The sequence below is a fragment of the Ylistrum balloti genome, unplaced genomic scaffold (assembly GCF_031769215.1).
Source record: "Ylistrum balloti isolate Yb309-2 unplaced genomic scaffold, AGI_CSIRO_Ybal_v1 Utg369566, whole genome shotgun sequence".
In the NCBI taxonomy this organism is placed as follows: Eukaryota; Metazoa; Mollusca; class Bivalvia; order Pectinida; family Pectinidae; genus Ylistrum; species Ylistrum balloti.
The window spans coordinates 578,852-595,425 of NW_026781864.1; the positions used below are offsets into that span (position 1 = coordinate 578,852).

At 35.7% G+C, this 16,574-nt stretch overlaps 1 protein-coding gene across 1 annotated transcript; it reads left to right on the top strand.

Moving 5' to 3' along the window:
• LOC132555215 (protein MTO1 homolog, mitochondrial-like) lies at window positions 1-14,371 on the top strand. The gene is made up of 17 exons (XM_060219599.1): window positions 1-25; window positions 1,972-2,181; window positions 2,363-2,458; window positions 3,173-3,228; window positions 4,104-4,275; window positions 4,733-4,909; window positions 5,445-5,557; window positions 5,786-5,898; window positions 6,276-6,349; window positions 6,702-6,818; window positions 7,772-7,902; window positions 8,397-8,601; window positions 9,586-9,748; window positions 10,509-10,624; window positions 11,981-12,077; window positions 12,425-12,482; window positions 13,417-14,371. The coding sequence occupies exons 1-17, from the start codon at window positions 1-3 to the stop codon at window positions 13,522-13,524; spliced, it is 2,031 nt and encodes a 676-aa protein (XP_060075582.1). The 3' UTR covers window positions 13,525-14,371.
• Window positions 14,372-16,574: the final 2,203 nt, after the last annotated feature.

A 16,574-nucleotide genomic window follows, 5' to 3' on the forward strand; every position in this document is an offset into this window, starting at 1 on the left:
ATGGCGGCCTCCATGAAAAGTCACCGTGAGTATATACTTGCAGATATATATTTGAGATTGGCTCGTTAACTGACTATTTAATGATTGACAGCACATTTCTCCCTTTCACCAAATCTCATCAAAACTGTTGAAAGATGGTTTTATGCATAAAGTTTAAAGTTTTGACACAACGTAAAAGATTGTTAATTACGTAAAGTTCATCGGTCGTCAAAAAGTCAGGAAAGTTACACTTGGCACATCACTGACTACTTTACTACCGGGTATTAAAGAAACTGTGTCGTGGCAGGTTAGGCCTTTACGGTGAAAAATGTACTCTCCAAACTTATAAAAAATCTGTGGATAAGCAATTCGGTATGCACAATAAACACCAGGTTATTTACATATTTTACACCACACAATCACATGAAACAGGTGTTGTACTTAAGAAAAAAGTTATGTATATTTAATGCATTGACCTGTTCACACATGGTCGTTTTAAGAAATGCAATGTTTTTGTCATACATAACGACCATAAATATTTAACAAGACATTCCAGTTCTGTAATTTTCACTCCATGTGCATGGTGCTATCTCATGCCAACAATAAATTGATTTCAGAAAAAAATAAATAAATTATTCATTATTAGCAATGTAATCTGTCAAGTTGAAGATCCATTTTGACAGTAAGCTGTCACTATTTTCATACACACATTGATATTACTATGACTACTCACTTTATGTCATTTTATTTTACCTTAAATCACACTTCTGTCAATATATGAGCAAACTCATTTAGAGCGTTTGCTGCTGTGGAATGTACATGGATAGCAGGCCTAAAATACACAGCAAGCATTACTGTGTTGAGGCTTCAGACACTGTATGGATTACTGAAGGCCATCTTGAAAGCTTGTGTGATGCCAGATGGTAGAGCATTCGTGGTGATGATCGCTCATGAATGTTCGTGTCAACCCTGCTGGATATCTGTCTTCTGATGAAGATGGAGGTCCAGTTTGGTCCTGTTAGTGTTATGACTCACATCAATTTATTATTCAGTAAAGCATGATGACACACACCTGGTCTTATTTAGATTCTAGAGATTCTCATCCAAGATCCCAAATCAGTTTGATAACACAACCAGCATCATTACTGTAGAAGCACTTACAAATCTAGCAGTTTGGTTTGTACAATCTTGTTTTGATGGAATGAATGCTGAGAATAAAGGCTCCATATAAAAGATTCATACTCTGGTGTTGGTTGTGCTAGAGATGTATACCTGTGCCTTAACATATAGTGGGAAGCCTTGTAGATTAGCAGGAAGCCAAAGAATCTCGATCCCTTGCCAAATGTCTACTCTGTATGTGTGTGCAAAAAAAGGTCTTTGTTGAATCGGATGCCAATTGATGTTTTTAATGCATGGGATATTTAGAGCAAATGGCTCTCTTTATGTCTTTCTGTTTTTGTAGTTTTACACTTAATACTCATTCTGGAGTATTTTTGTGTCCTCTGGTCCTTTTATCTTCAGCAAATAATTGTCTGTGAAAAGTTTGACTTATGATTGTACAACTTTCAAAAGATTGAGGATGAAGGACAGACCTTGTGGTGCACCAGACATAACATTTACCTCTGTTGAAGTGGCTCACCCTGTTAGGACCTGTTGGTGCCAGTCCTTTAGGGACTCTGTAATGTCTCAGAAGCCATGATTGCTGCACTAGCTACTGTATTGATAGGAATAAACAAGTTGACCATTTGCTACAGTAAGGGGATTGAATCTTACACTTGAACACATGGTGATGTCTGTTGGGTTTGGTGTCAATATGTCGGTACAGTGATCTTTAAGTGTTTTTTTTTTTCCATCATAGCCAGGAGCTTGTGTAGGTGCATTCTCCGTATTTCATTATTGACCAGGAATATCAAAGAGTACTTTTACATTTATGTTCATACAATTATTATGTTTTACAAAATAATCTAAATTTCTGTTTTTCTCTTGTTTTAGGTATACCGATAACTTTTCAGAGATGGCGCTGGTTGTGGCAAAGACATTCTCTGCGACCTCTGACCTCTCATTCTGTTAACTGTGATTCAGACTCTGTTTGCTATGATGTCATTGTTGTTGGTGGTGGACATGCCGGGACCGAGGCAGCATGTGCTTCAGCAAGACTCGGCAGCCGGACATTACTGGTCACTCACAAGATAGAAACTATAGGTAACACACAGGTTCATAATGAATACCTGTGTACTAGTCTTTTCCAAAAGTTTGAAAATACTTTTATAAAAGTGGGACATTCTCAACTAAATTAAAATCTAACTATTCACACTTAGTTTCAGTCCTGAAATTGGACTGTCAGTGTTAACTCTTGACATTTAATGATACGACACTGTTGTAGGTGAGATGTCATGTAATCCTTCCTTTGGAGGAATAGGTAAAGGACACCTTATGACAGAAGTTGATGCCCTCGGAGGAGTTTGTGCTCGTATCTGTGGTAAATATATATTGTTGATTCTGTTTGGAATGGCATTGTAATACCAATAAGATTTAAATGCACCTGTAAATACAGGTTTACACATTTCAATAATTAACTCTTTAAGGTGACCTGAAACAAAGTCTCCAGTGACAACTTACCACTCCTAAGTCCTCATGTGTCATTCCATAATTGTGCACTGTCTGTCATCCATTTGACATATTCAACTTCTCAAAACCCCCCCAACCAATTTTCATGATATTTTGCTGGAATCTTTCACAGTCAAACATAAACCAAAATTGTGAATTATGTAGTCCCCTATCCCAAGGGACCTGAGGGGCAGGGCAAAAAGGGTCAAATTGATTCCAATTTCAAAAATCTTCTTCTCAAGATCCAGATGTGATAGAATCAAATACTCTTCATGGATGGAGGTTCTTTAGGTGCTTTACCAAAATTGTGAATTTCATGACTCCTAGGTTTTCACATTTCTCCCTGGGGAGGGGTAAATTTGAGTGTATTTTATTTAAAGAAAAATAATTTTTGTGCATGATTTGTTTAATTTCTATTTGAAATAACTCGGTATAGGAGGACAGTTTGGTGGTATGTGCATATTGACCATATCTGACCCTGCCTGGCAAATATCAAATAAAGATCATACAATGGTTGGTGTCAGAATCCCTGTAGAATTTCTTGTTTTTCTGTTAAATAATAATTTATTATTGTTTTACCTTACAGATATATCTGGAATCCATTATAAAGTTTTGAACAGGAGCAAAGGACCAGCTGTCTGGGTAGGTGTGTGTGAGTTTTAAAACCAAAGTAAACAGTCCAGGGACTTTTGCAGTTGATCTACATCATTTTGTCTGTCATAGAGTGTACCTTGTTCACTTACCTACAATTGCCATTGTTTGTTACTGGTAATACTGAACTGAAATTATGTTCTAAACTTACCTTTGTGTCCTTTTATTTATTATTTCATTTAACAGACTTTACTTTGGCTATAACAACTCCCAACTTTTCAGCAGACAAGCCCATGCATCACATTATTGCTCTGTATCTGAAGTCTTTCTCATAATGAGCTCCAGTAGAGGATTTGTTAACACATTTATAATGTTGACAAGCTATGTGGATTGTTCCTTTATGAACTAATACTTTAAGTCACTCATACTCTGCATGCAATTTATTATTGCATTAATATGTGAGGTGAGTCATCTGGATGACATCTATTTTGGCTCGTTTAAGGATATTGGATTTCAACAGAGTTGAGGTCTTAAATAGCTCATCATTCAAAGTCATTCCTAAATCAGTGTTCGCGATATTATGTATTTGCTAACATGTCTGAAGTGGTAAGCATGCAAAATGAAGTATTTGCAAAAGTGTTTTACAGTAATGGACATACTGAGCTTATTTTGCATAATTGTAGTCCTGACAAAGCCACTTTAAGGCCTGTATTCATAATTGTAAGTCTGTCCCAATATAATCTTGAAATTTTACATTTGAAGTACTAACAAACATGTTTGTCTCCATAAGTGAGTGGGCTCCAGGTCATTGTAGCACGATTACAACCAGTATTTCTGTTAAATCCAGTGGGTAATTTCATTGTTTTTTTTTCATGGCATTGAGAAGAATTGTTCCTAAGTAAAGAAAACCTGTTGTCATGTTACAGGGTGTACGTGCTCAGATAGACAGAGACCTGTACAAGAAAAACTTACAGGAAGATGTCATGGCAACAGAAAATCTCACCGTGGTTGCCTCCCCTGTTGAGGATTTGATCCTAGGAGAACCATTCAACCCTCAACATAATCTCACCAAACAGGCCTGTATAGGAGTTGTGCTGGGTAAGGTCACAGGGGTCAAGGCCTTTTAAGTGTGTTTTAAGTAAGACAAAGAGTTTTTTACATAAGTTTTTCTAACAGAATATAGATTTTATTCACTGAATTTGATCTACATTTCACGCTTCACTGACTTCAGCCTTTATCTCTGAGGTTACATGTGTTCATGATTTATAGATAAAATCCTTCCAGATAGTTCTGATGCCTTATTGCTTTACCATTATTTACTATATGATTACCCAATCTTTTATTTACCAATAACCTTATCTATACATCAGAAATAGTTTTAGAGACTGTGATATTTGTTAAAATTTTATAAATTGTCAGATTAAATTTCATGGAAATGTGATGTGTCGAAGTTTTATTAGAGTGAAATGAATATGCATGTAAAAAATCTTGTGTAACAATATTAAACCTCACGTGTTTATTAAAAACTTAAGTAATTGTTTATCCATTTAAAAAGGAAATGGAGCGAGTGTTTACAGTAAGGCAGTGGTGCTGACCACGGGAACCTTTTTACGGGGTAGTATCAACATTGGACTGACCACCTGGCCTGCAGGAAGAATGGATGATAAACCATCAGTAGGTCTGGCCAAGAGTATTGAGAATGCTGGCTTCACTTTAGGGAGACTGAAAACCGGTTAGTAAATGTACAGTTATGTGTTTGGATTTATAGACCAAGGGGTTGGTACAGTATCGCAGGCAATCCAGTAACACTTAATAATGTGTTAGGATAATTTGTCTGCAATCCTGTACTAACTCCTAGGACCATTAATCACAACATAAAAATTATTAATTGTTATGCTTTAACACTCATTCGCGGAACAGCCAGGACACATAAGTCTCCTTTCTGTTGTCTTGGAACAAAATAATCATAATTCAGAATAAAATTAAAAGATACAGATACAAATTTGGCGAGAAATTTAATTATTGTCTTGTGTTTTGAAAATTTTCAAAGATGTGAGATGGAAATGAAAAAAAAAAAAATGATGTAAAATGCAAAAGTTTTGTTGCTTTATCATGTTTACACTGTAAAGTTATTAGAGAACTCCGACTAAAACAAATATTACTATGTACAAATACTTTGTTTGGTCCCTAGTCTCATGACTTGGAAGTTCCATTATTAGACTATCAAACTTAAAAATAAAACATAATTCACCCTATATTTAACACAGGAACACCTCCCAGACTGGATGCCAAGACTGTTGACTTCTCCAAGACAGGAGTCATGAAGCCAGACGACCCTCCAAGACCTTTCTCCTTCATCAATGACAATGTTTGGATACCTGTGAGTTTTATTTCTTTGAATTTAACTTCATTTATTCAAAACATACAGGAGATGCTGATTGTTCCTGTAAAATATTTGATATAATTGGTTTGTTTATTTTGCTTTGAACTTGATAGATTTGATCGACGGAAAGTCCGAACATTCAGAATCAGATTTTGTTTTAAGTATGTATCTTTGTTTAGATTGATAAAGAAAGCCATAGATTAAATATTTCTGACTTATTTACAGGCTGACAAACAACTTAACTGTCACATGACTCAAACTAACCCAGAAGTTGATCAGATTGTTTTGGAAACCATGGACAAGAATCGCCATGTGAGAGAAGAAATTAACGGTCCAAGGTAAGAATATATTGATAGCTAGATATTCAAATCAAAAATCTTTAATTGTTCACTCCCTTTCCTGAAATTCAGCAACACACTGAAAATATGGTGTACTATGGAATGGCAGAATGGATGACAACAATTTCATATGAAGGGAGATAACTTATAAAGAAATAATGAAATATAGTAATGGCAGTTAATTATAATTCTCAATCTTAATTGAAATCAATATCAACATACCTTTGTCATTGATACTGTTTGTAAATAATGATGAATATTGAAATAATATTTTTGTGACAGTAGGTGGCTGTTGGCCATGATTTGAGAGTTTTCATGGCATAATCCTCAATACTGCAACTACTTAAAAAAAAAATTTTGTTGTATATTTTTTATAGGTATTGTCCCTCTTTAGAGTCAAAGGTCTTGAGGTTTAAAGGTCGTTCACATCAAGTTTGGTTAGAACCTGAAGGTTGGTATAAAGTACAATACAAGTTATATTGATATCTTCAGCAGTTGTCAGTGGTCTTATTTGAGGAAGACAATAGTATAAACTCTGTCACTGTTGAAATGTAATATCCTCAGGATATTGAAAAAAATCATATTTTAATTGAAATGTTGTAAATATATCTGAAAGGAACTTTTAGCTTGAATAAAATTTGATTCAATTTGTCGATTGACCAGTATGGGAACCTCTAAACTCACAGTTATAGTCCCATGTGAAATACAATGTAGAATTAATTGCACAATTTGTCGATGCATGACTTGAAAGGATAGAAGATTGATTTTTCAATATAAATTTTCTGTTGTTGTTCAAATGGCAGGTATCAACAATGAGCTGGTTTACCCAAGTGGTCTCGGAATTACTATGCCTGAAGAGGACCAAATCAGGGTTATACGAAGTATCCAAGGATTGGAGAGGGCAGACATTGTCAAGCCTGGTATGTCCTGGGGATTATTAGAGGGCTGGAGAGGGCAGGCATTGTAAAGCTTGGTATGTCCTGGGGATTATTAGAGGGCTGGAGAGGGCAGAAATTGTAAAGCCTGGTATGTCCAAGCAATTATTAGAGGGCTGGAGAGGGCAGAAATTGTAAAGCCTGGTATGTCCTGGGGATTATTAGAGGGCTGGAGAGGGCAGAAATTGTAAAGCTTGGTATGTCCTGGGGATTATTAGAGGGCTGGAGAGGGCAGGCATTGTAAAGCTTGGTATGTCCTGGGGATTATTAGAGGGCTGGAGAGGGCAGACATTGTATGTCCAAGCAATTATTAGAGGGCTGGAGAGGGCAGAAATTGTAAAGCCTGGTATGTCCTGGGGATTATTAGAGGGCTGGAGAGGGCAGGCATTGTAAAGCTTGGTATGTCCTGGGGATTATTAGAGGGCTGGAGAGGGCAGACATTGTAAGGCCTGGTATGTGCTGGGGAGTGTCAGAGGGCTGGATGGGGCACACATTGTAAGACCTGGTGTGTACTGGTGAGTATGAGAGGGCTGGAGAGGGCAGATATTGGAAGGCCAGCTGATGAGTAATGATCAGTGTTAACGGCCTGAAGATGGCTGATATTGTAAGGTTTGATATGTACTTGGGAATATCTGTGAGCTGGAGAGGGCATACGTAAGGCTTTGTACATCATGGAGAGTTTTAAAATTGAACATTCTGAGGCTTTGAATTGGTTGAGGACATTTTATCATTCTGATGTGTTTATTCCTATAGTTCTTAGATTGGCTCCAATTTATGATGTGCTTTAACAACCTAAGGAAACTAAGACATAATGCTTTGTCTGATATAAATCAGAGTGTTTGGTTGTCTAGATTATGGTGTAACTACACAGCTTGATGTCTTACTGTTTCATTTCCTAGTTACAGTTTAACAGGTTAATATGACTCACTGTTTCCTAGGTTACGGTGTTGAATATGACTACATAGACCCTAGACAACTCAGTAGAACCCTTGAGACCCTGAGGATCCAGAATCTGTTTTTCGCTGGGCAGATCAACGGCACAACAGGTTACGAAGAAGCAGCAGCACAGGTCAGTTTTACGCCAACAATAAAACTCTGTGTCACGTCTGGCGACATTCACCAAGTATAATACAAATACAATGCTAGTCCCTAAATCATCTCTGCAGGCATATGTTTTCTATAATACATCAGGAAAGCTAAAATTTTAAAATGAAATAAATTGTAATGAAAAAGAACACAATGCATCTTCTTCATATCGATTCTTCTGGAAACTGATCACCTCTTGAAACCAGACAAAATATTAATGTACGGAATGAAATCCTCTTTATAATAGTGATACAAAATTATTCAGTACCAATCCCCCTGAATTCCAAATACAAAACCGATTTTGTGTCCAAATTGCTTGAAATATACTGAAAATTACTTCTGAGAACCAACCTTACCTGAGCGATCAAGACCCGATTTCTGATCATCAGACTGTGAAATCAACATCTGTGGTGAGAGTTGTAAGCTTTCTGTCCTAGCAAGTGCTAATTGTATTTAAGTGACTGGATCAACTTTCAGGGTATACTGGCTGGTATTAATGCAGCTCTCAAAGTACAGAAGAAACCGAGTTTAACGGTTGATCGAACAGAGGGCTATATAGGTGTTCTGGTGGATGATTTGACAACCCTTGGAACCAATGAACCATATCGAATGTTCACTAGTCGATCAGAGTATCGACTGAGTTTACGACCAGATAATGCAGACCAGCGTCTAACAGAGAAAGGTATGGGACCTTTTTCATATACAAATACATTTCAATATAATCAATGTAATTCCTTTGTTCCTTATTTGTGAACTCTGTTGGAGTGGGGGAGGGAAACTATTGTTTTCCTCTATATTCTACTTTTTGTCTGTCCATCCATTCTTCTGAGTACATATGAAATATCCAGGTTCCTTACACTATTTTTATCAAAAGCTCAAACACTTACAAAACAACAATAATATCTTGAACAAATTTGAATTTCTTGGTTGTTTGGTCACAGTCAATGTCACTGTAGCTATTTTTAGAAAATAATTGTCAGTACTCTGGTGGCTTCATTCCTTTCTTATAAAGCACCAAAATGTCTTGAAAGTGTTTGAATTTCAGGGTCATTGGGTCAAGGTCAAGGCCAACCTTACTATTTTTAGAAAATTGTCAGCATTCTAACTTCGTTATTCCTTACAGGATTTTGGTCAACCTAACACACTTGCTAACAACTATTATATAATGGGCTGTGGTTTCTGTTTAATTGATAATGTACAGGCTGTGGTTTCTGTTTAATTGATAATGTACAGGCTGTGGTTTCTGTTTAATTGATAAAGTACAGGCTGCGGTTTCTGTTTGATTAATAATGTACAGGCTGTGGTTTCCATTTAATTGATAATGTACAGGTTGTGGTTTCTGTTTAATTGACAAAGTACAGACTGTGGTTTCTGTTTAATTGATAAAGTACAGGCTGCGGTTTCTGTTTGATTGATAAAGTACAGGCTGTGGTTTCTGTTTAATTGATAATGTACAGGCTGCGGTTTCTGTTTGGTTGATAAAGTACAGGCTGTGGTTTCTGTTTAATTGATAATGTACAGATTGTGGTTTCTGTTTGGTTGATAAAGTACAGACTGTGGTTTCTGTTTAATTGATTATATACAGACTGTGGTTTCTGTTTAATTGATAATATACAGACTGTGGTTTCTGTCTGGTTGATAATGTACAGGCTGTTTTGATTGACAGGTTACAAGGCAGGCTGTGTTGATGAGTTTAGATACAACAGAATGCTGGAGATGTATAGAGACTTAGAAGAGAACATATACTTATGCAAATACATCAAAAGAATTTCCTCGGACTGGAATAAACGTCTAGGTTTTCCACATCAAAAGAAAGAAACTTCCAGTAGGTATGTATTGTGTGGAAGCAAACCAGTGTCAGAAACCGATGTTTTGAATAATTTTACTTTCAATAATGTTTCACAGTCATGTTTTCTTTTGTAGGATTGGGAGGGAGGATTATTTATGAAATTACAAATATCATGTATGTTAGCATTGAAAGTTTCATATGTCCTTAATTACACAATTGATTTGTGTGAAAAATGCATTTTATGAAATAGTGAAATATTTAATTTTAAATTTTCTCAGTCGCCTCCTAGGCTTACAAATTTAGGCCTTTGGCATCACTTACAAGTCCTAGAAGGACAAAACAGCTGTATGAAGTTTATGTTTGGTTCTGCTGTGTATCTAACTCTGTATCATAAGATGCTTTTCATTGGCATGTCTGATGTGCAATATTCTGTCAGTTCTCATTAAACAAAGACTTTATGAAATCTTTTTGAAATCCTTTCAATATTGTACAGCTGGAAAACATAAGGTTAATTTGATTTTTGTGAGTAAGTTTTGTTGATAATAAAAAAAAAAAAACTGGTTTTGTCAGGAGTAAAACTCCTAAACCAATACTACTTTGTGATGTGACAGGCCTCCTGTATGTTGTTCATTAATGTATCCACCAGCAACTACAAGGTGACCACACCTCAAAATTACCTTGGCTGTCTATGGGGGAATAAACCCAGCAAACAGAACTGTTTATTAATACGGCATAGTCAGATCTTCTCATTTAGAGTTCTCTGGTTGTACTTATTGTGCTTTGTGATTTGTGGTTTTCAGTGTCTGGGATTTACTGAAACAAGGTGTTCCTATACAAAAGTTGATAGAGACTGAGTCTGAAGTACTGAAACATTTACAACAGAACTGGAGGCTGGCTGAAAACTTGTTTAATCAGGGTATGTACTTACAACAGAACTAGAGACGGCTGAAAACTTGTTTAATCAGGGTATGTACTTACAACAGAACTAGAGACTGGCTGAAAACTTGTTTAATCAGGGTATGTTTAAGCTGAAAACTTGTTTAATCAGGTTATGTACTCACAACAGAACTAGAGACTGGCTGAAAACTTGTTTAATCAGGGTATGTACTTACAACAGAACTAGAGACTGGCTGAAAACTTGTTTAATCAGGGTATGTACTCACAACAGAACTAGAGACTGGCTGAAAACTTGTTTAATCAGGGTATGTACTCACAACAGAACTAGAGACTGGCTGAAAACTTGTTTAATCAGGGTATGTACTCACAACAGAACTAGAGACTGGCTGAAAACTTGTTTAATCAGGGTATGTACTCACAACAGAACTAGAGACTGGCTGAAAACTTGTTTAATCAGGGTATGTACTCACAACAGAACTAGAGACTGGCTGAAAACTTGTTTAATCAGGGTATGTACTCACAACAGAACTAGAGACTGGCTGAAAACTTGTTTAATCAGGATATGTACTTACAACAGAACTGGAGGCTGGCTGAAAACTTGTTTAATCAGGGTATGTACTTACAACAGAACTAGAGGGTGTGTAATCATATTGTCTCCCTATACTTAATGTGTGATCATATTGTTACCCTGTACCTACTGTGTAATCATAGTGTTACCTTATACTTACTGTGTAATCATATTTTACCCTATACTTACTGTGTAATCATATTTTACCCTATACTTACTGTGTAATCATATTGTTACCCTATACTTACTGTGTAATCATAGTGTTACCCTATACTTACTGTGTAATCATATTTTACCCTATACTTACTGTGTAATCATATTTTACCCTATACTTACTGTGTAATCATATTGTTACCCTATACTTACTGTGTAATCATATTGTTACCCTATACTTACAGTGTAATCATAGTGTTACCCTATACTTACTGTGTAAATTTTTCATACTTACTGTGTAATCATATTGTTACCCTATACTTACTGTGTAATCATATTGTTACCCTATACTTACTGTGTAATCATATTGTTACCCTATACTTACAGTGTAATCATAGTGTTACCCTATACTTACTGTGTAATCATATTGTTACCCTATACTTACTGTGTAATCATATTGTTACCCTATACTTACTGTGTAATCATATTGTTACCCTATACTTACTGTGTAATCATATTGTTACCCTATACTTACTGTGTAATCCTATTTTTACCCTATACTTACTGTGTAATCACATTTCTAGCCCATATTTGAAAACATCTGTTTAATAGTGCATTATGATGATCATATTAACAGTTAAATTTACATTTCAGCTATCTACGAGAGTGTTATTGTAAAACAGCGCCTAGCAATGGAGGAGGTGAGAAAAGATGAGAACCTTCTCATTCCTGAGGATCTAGATTACATGAGGTAATAAGTCTCGTATAGAATATTTTTAATAGTAATCTTATTTAGAATTCATGTTAACCTGTCTATTGTCTGTGGGTGTAAAATTATATACATTTTGTCTTCATAGATTATAATTAAATCTGTTTATAGCATCATTTCTCTCCCCTGACCCTGCCTTTTGATCAGTCAGACTTTCTCTAGAACTAGATTCTTATTTCTGAGAATGATTAATCTTAATTCAAAAATTTGGAAATTCACTGTTTTCTGTCTGAAAGTTTTCCAAGTCTGATACAGAATAATCCTGATTTACTGTTTTTGATGAAAAATAAATTTCTTTTACTGGATTCTATTTCATGTTTTGATTCCAGTTTTAAATCAATACCCAAAAGCTCCAAACACCTACTAGACCAAGCCAGACCATCTACGGTGAGTGGAGCATCAAAAACGCGAACATTATCTGCTTATACATATTGTTTGTATATGGAGAAAACAATTGTTTACAGTAGTTATTACGACGTACATTTCATTATGACAAGAATTCTTTCCATGTATAAGGAAAAAGTTACGGTAAAGTTATAATTTTGGACTTTAACCTGGTGAGTTTTAGATTTGGCCACTTTCACTGAAAAGTCATGTCAACTTTCAACAACTCATTCATTGACAAATGAATTCATGTTCCTGTAAAAATAAACAAGTTAGAATTATCCATTATAACAAGAGGTTAAGTACCTGGCTGAGTTATGCAAGATGAGCAAGAGATGTTTATATATGTCAACAGAGAAATTTAACTGCATAGGTCTTACACACAAAATTTAACTGCATAGGTCTTACACACATAATTTAACTGCATATGTCTTACACACATAATTTAACTGCATAGGTCTTAACTGCGTAGGTCTTACACACATAATTTAACTGCATAGGTCTTAACTGCATAGGTCTTACACACATAATTTAACTGCATATGTCTTACACACATAATTTAACTGCATAGGTACAAACTTAACTGCAAAGATCTTACACACAAAATTAAACTGCATAGATCTTACACACAAAATTAAACTGCATAGATCTTACACACGAAATTAAACTGCATAGATCTTACACACAAAATTAAACTGCATAGATCTTACACACACACATAATTTAACTGCATAGGTCTTACACACATAATTTGACTGTATAGATCTTACACACAATATTAAACTGCATAGATCTTACATACACAAGAAATAATGTACTTTCTTCATGATTAGTAAGAGAATTTATTTGGGAAGTCATATTAATGGAGCTTTAGATGTATTGTATACAACATTGTTGTTGTTGTTTTTCTGTTTATAATCTTGTGGTTTGTTTACAGATAGCAGCGGCCAGTCGAATCCCTGGGTTATCTCCAGCAGACATAGTGTGCCTTCTGAGAAGAGTAAAAGAAACACAGAAAAAGACTTCTTCAGTTCCAGATGGATAAAATGTTACTTCATAGTGTAACATTGTCATATCATGATAAAGATTGTATTTGTGAACTGACAACTATGAGAATTAAAAGCAGAGAGATAGTACGAAAGGAGTAGTGAAAACATCACCAGATCAGCTTAACATTGTCATGCCATCAACCTGTGTTACAGAACCTAACAGGACACTGATTCTATTGTGTCTAAATCAGGTCTAACATTCTATACGAATGTTTGAACCTTTGATTTCCATTTCTATCGTAGTTAGTGCAATAACATAGTTTCAGTCTGGCCACTTTTGGAAATTAATTTTAGCAAATATCCAGCACAGTGTTTTAGGAGTAATCCTGATGTTGTTGGTCAGTGTTTGTTGGATTTCCTTGATCTGTGATGGTCACTACTCATTGATTTCATCCATCAACTTTGTGGGTCAGTATAGATTGGATACACACTTGACCTTGGATGGTCATTATACACTGGACTTAAACTTGACCTTGGGTGGTCAATATACACTGGACATATGCTTGACCTTGGGTGGTCATTATACACTGGACTTACACTTGACCTTGGGTAGTCAATATACACTGGACATACGCTTGACCTTCGATGATGGTCATTATACACAGGATTTATGCTTGACCTTGGATGGTCATTATACACTGGACATACACTTAACCTTGGGTGGTCATTATACACTGGACATACACTTGACCTTGGGTGGTCATTATACACTAGACATACACTTGACCTTGGATGGTCATTATACAAAGGATTTATGCTTGACTTTGGATGGTCATTATACACTGGACTTAAACTTGACCTTCGATGATGGTCATTATACACAGGATTTATGCTTGACCTTGGATGCTCATTATACACAGGATACTTGACCTTGGACATATGACCTTGGATGGTTATTATACACTGGACATACGCTTGACCTTGGATGGTCATTATACACAGGATTTATGCTTGACCTTGGATGGTCATTATACACTGGACTTACGCTTGACCTTGACTTCAAGAAAGATAGAATAATACTCATCATATATTGGGCTTCATTTTCATTCACATGGTAAAAATTCCACAGAGTCATCAGAATTTAAAAATTTGTATGTTTTCCAGAGAAAACTTCCCCCATGATATTATCAGCTGGTGTAAAATGTAGTACTCTCCATTTTGTTGATCTGTTTCTGTTGTACATACAAATATATTTATATTCATTTCTAAATAAAACACTGTTATTTATTGATATCATTTAGTGAATGTAATTTATTTCACCTGGGAGTTGTCAGAAAAATAACCCATTATCTAAATTGTCATTCTCTTCTCAGCTTTCTTATCATTACCTAAAAGTTTGAATTTAAACTCCTGTTCTTTTAGGTGATAGAATTGACTCTTGGAGGTTGATAGAGTTATCTATGAGAGGGTGTTGGAGTTGACTATGAGAGGGTGATGGAGTTGACTATGCGAGGGTGATGGAGTTGACTATGCGAGGGTGATCGAGTTGACTATGAGAAAGTGATGAAGTTGACTATGAGAGGGTGATGGAGTTGACTATGCGAGGGTGATGGAGTTGACTATGCGAGAGCGATCGAGTTGACTATGAGAAAGTGATGGAGTTGTCTATAAGAGGTTGATGGAGTTGACTTTGAGAGATTGATGGAGTTGACTATGAGAGGGTGATGGAGTTGACTATGAGAGAGTGATGGAGTTGACTATGAGGGATGAAGTTGACTATGAGAGGGTGATGGAGTTGACTATGTGGGGGTGATGGAGTTGACTCTGAGTGGCTGATGGAGTTGACTATGAGAGGGTGATGGTGTTGAATATGAACAGGTAATGTAGTTGACTGTCAGAGGTTGAGAAAGTTGATGATTGAACTTATTGTACTTTCCAAGCCGACATGTATGAAATGGTTGATTCGTTTTAATCACCTCTTATAAGTCAAAGTGTTGACTAGGATTTAACAATCTGATAGATTGTGTGCAAACTCAGAGTTATCTCCAGACGTACATGTACCATTGGAGTAGTAAAAAAATCTGACAGGACACACATGATTCTGGAAAGTTTTATTTACCTATGATAATGTGATACAGATAGAAACCTAATTATAGTTACACTTGATAACATCCTAATTAAAGATCAATACATCCACAGAATTTCAGAATATCTAATAATTCAGTAACAGTTGGAACCAAGCAAGCTTAACTAAAGAATGTCGTCCAACATTTCAACAGCCAGTCATATGGATGGAACAGATGCATCATACATGTATTTGGAGTGATTTTTTTATTGGGAAAATACATACATAAGGAATCATTTTTAGTCTGAATGAATCAGAATTTGTCTGATGCTGATAGGTTTGACTGATAGTAAGCTGATAGGGTCTTCATGGGAATACCTACCACACTGGTTTGTTTAAAACATCTAATTAACCATGACTAACAGTCAGCTGATAGGGTCTTCATAGGAATACTTTCCAAACTGGTTTGTTTAAAACATCTAATTGATCTTGACTAACAGTCAGCTAATGGGGTCTTCATAGGAATACCTACCACATTGGTTTGTTTAAAACATGTAATTGATCTTGACTAAACATAATGATTTTTGTTAAAAAATTACTTTCAACATGTTTTCTTTGTTGTCATAGTAACATACCCGCCATGAGGAAATTTTGTTTCCCTGATTCTCCTGAACAGACCTAGCACAACAATTGTACCAGGTGAAAAATGTAATTCTTTATCACAGATTGCTTTTAACGAAAGTAAAACGAAAAAATACATATATGAGAGTAAGTGAGAGCAACAATACAGAAGGGTACCGAAGGATATCTTATAGAAATGTCCTTCTTCCAGCAGTAATGATACAGCTTGACACTTCAATGTTTTTGACAATATTGCTTGTCAGTTGATAATACCACTGGAGAACTCCATATTACCTTACCTAAAACGTAAAATGCTCAGAATTCTTCTAATATGAAAGAACTAAAATTTAGATACCTGTACACACATTTACATTACAAGCTATTGGGTTTGTTTTGGATTCACTGTTTTTCTTGTTAACG

Coding starts and splice junctions, on each gene's coding strand:
- LOC132555215 (XM_060219599.1), top strand. CDS start 1: ATGGCGGCCTCCATGAAAAGTCACC. Junction 6,350..6,701: donor AGTTTGGTTAGAACCTGAAG/GTTGGTATAAAG, acceptor TTCAAATGGCAG/GTATCAACAATGAGCTGGTT. Junction 12,078..12,424: donor GAGGATCTAGATTACATGAG/GTAATAAGTCTC, acceptor TTTTGATTCCAG/TTTTAAATCAATACCCAAAA.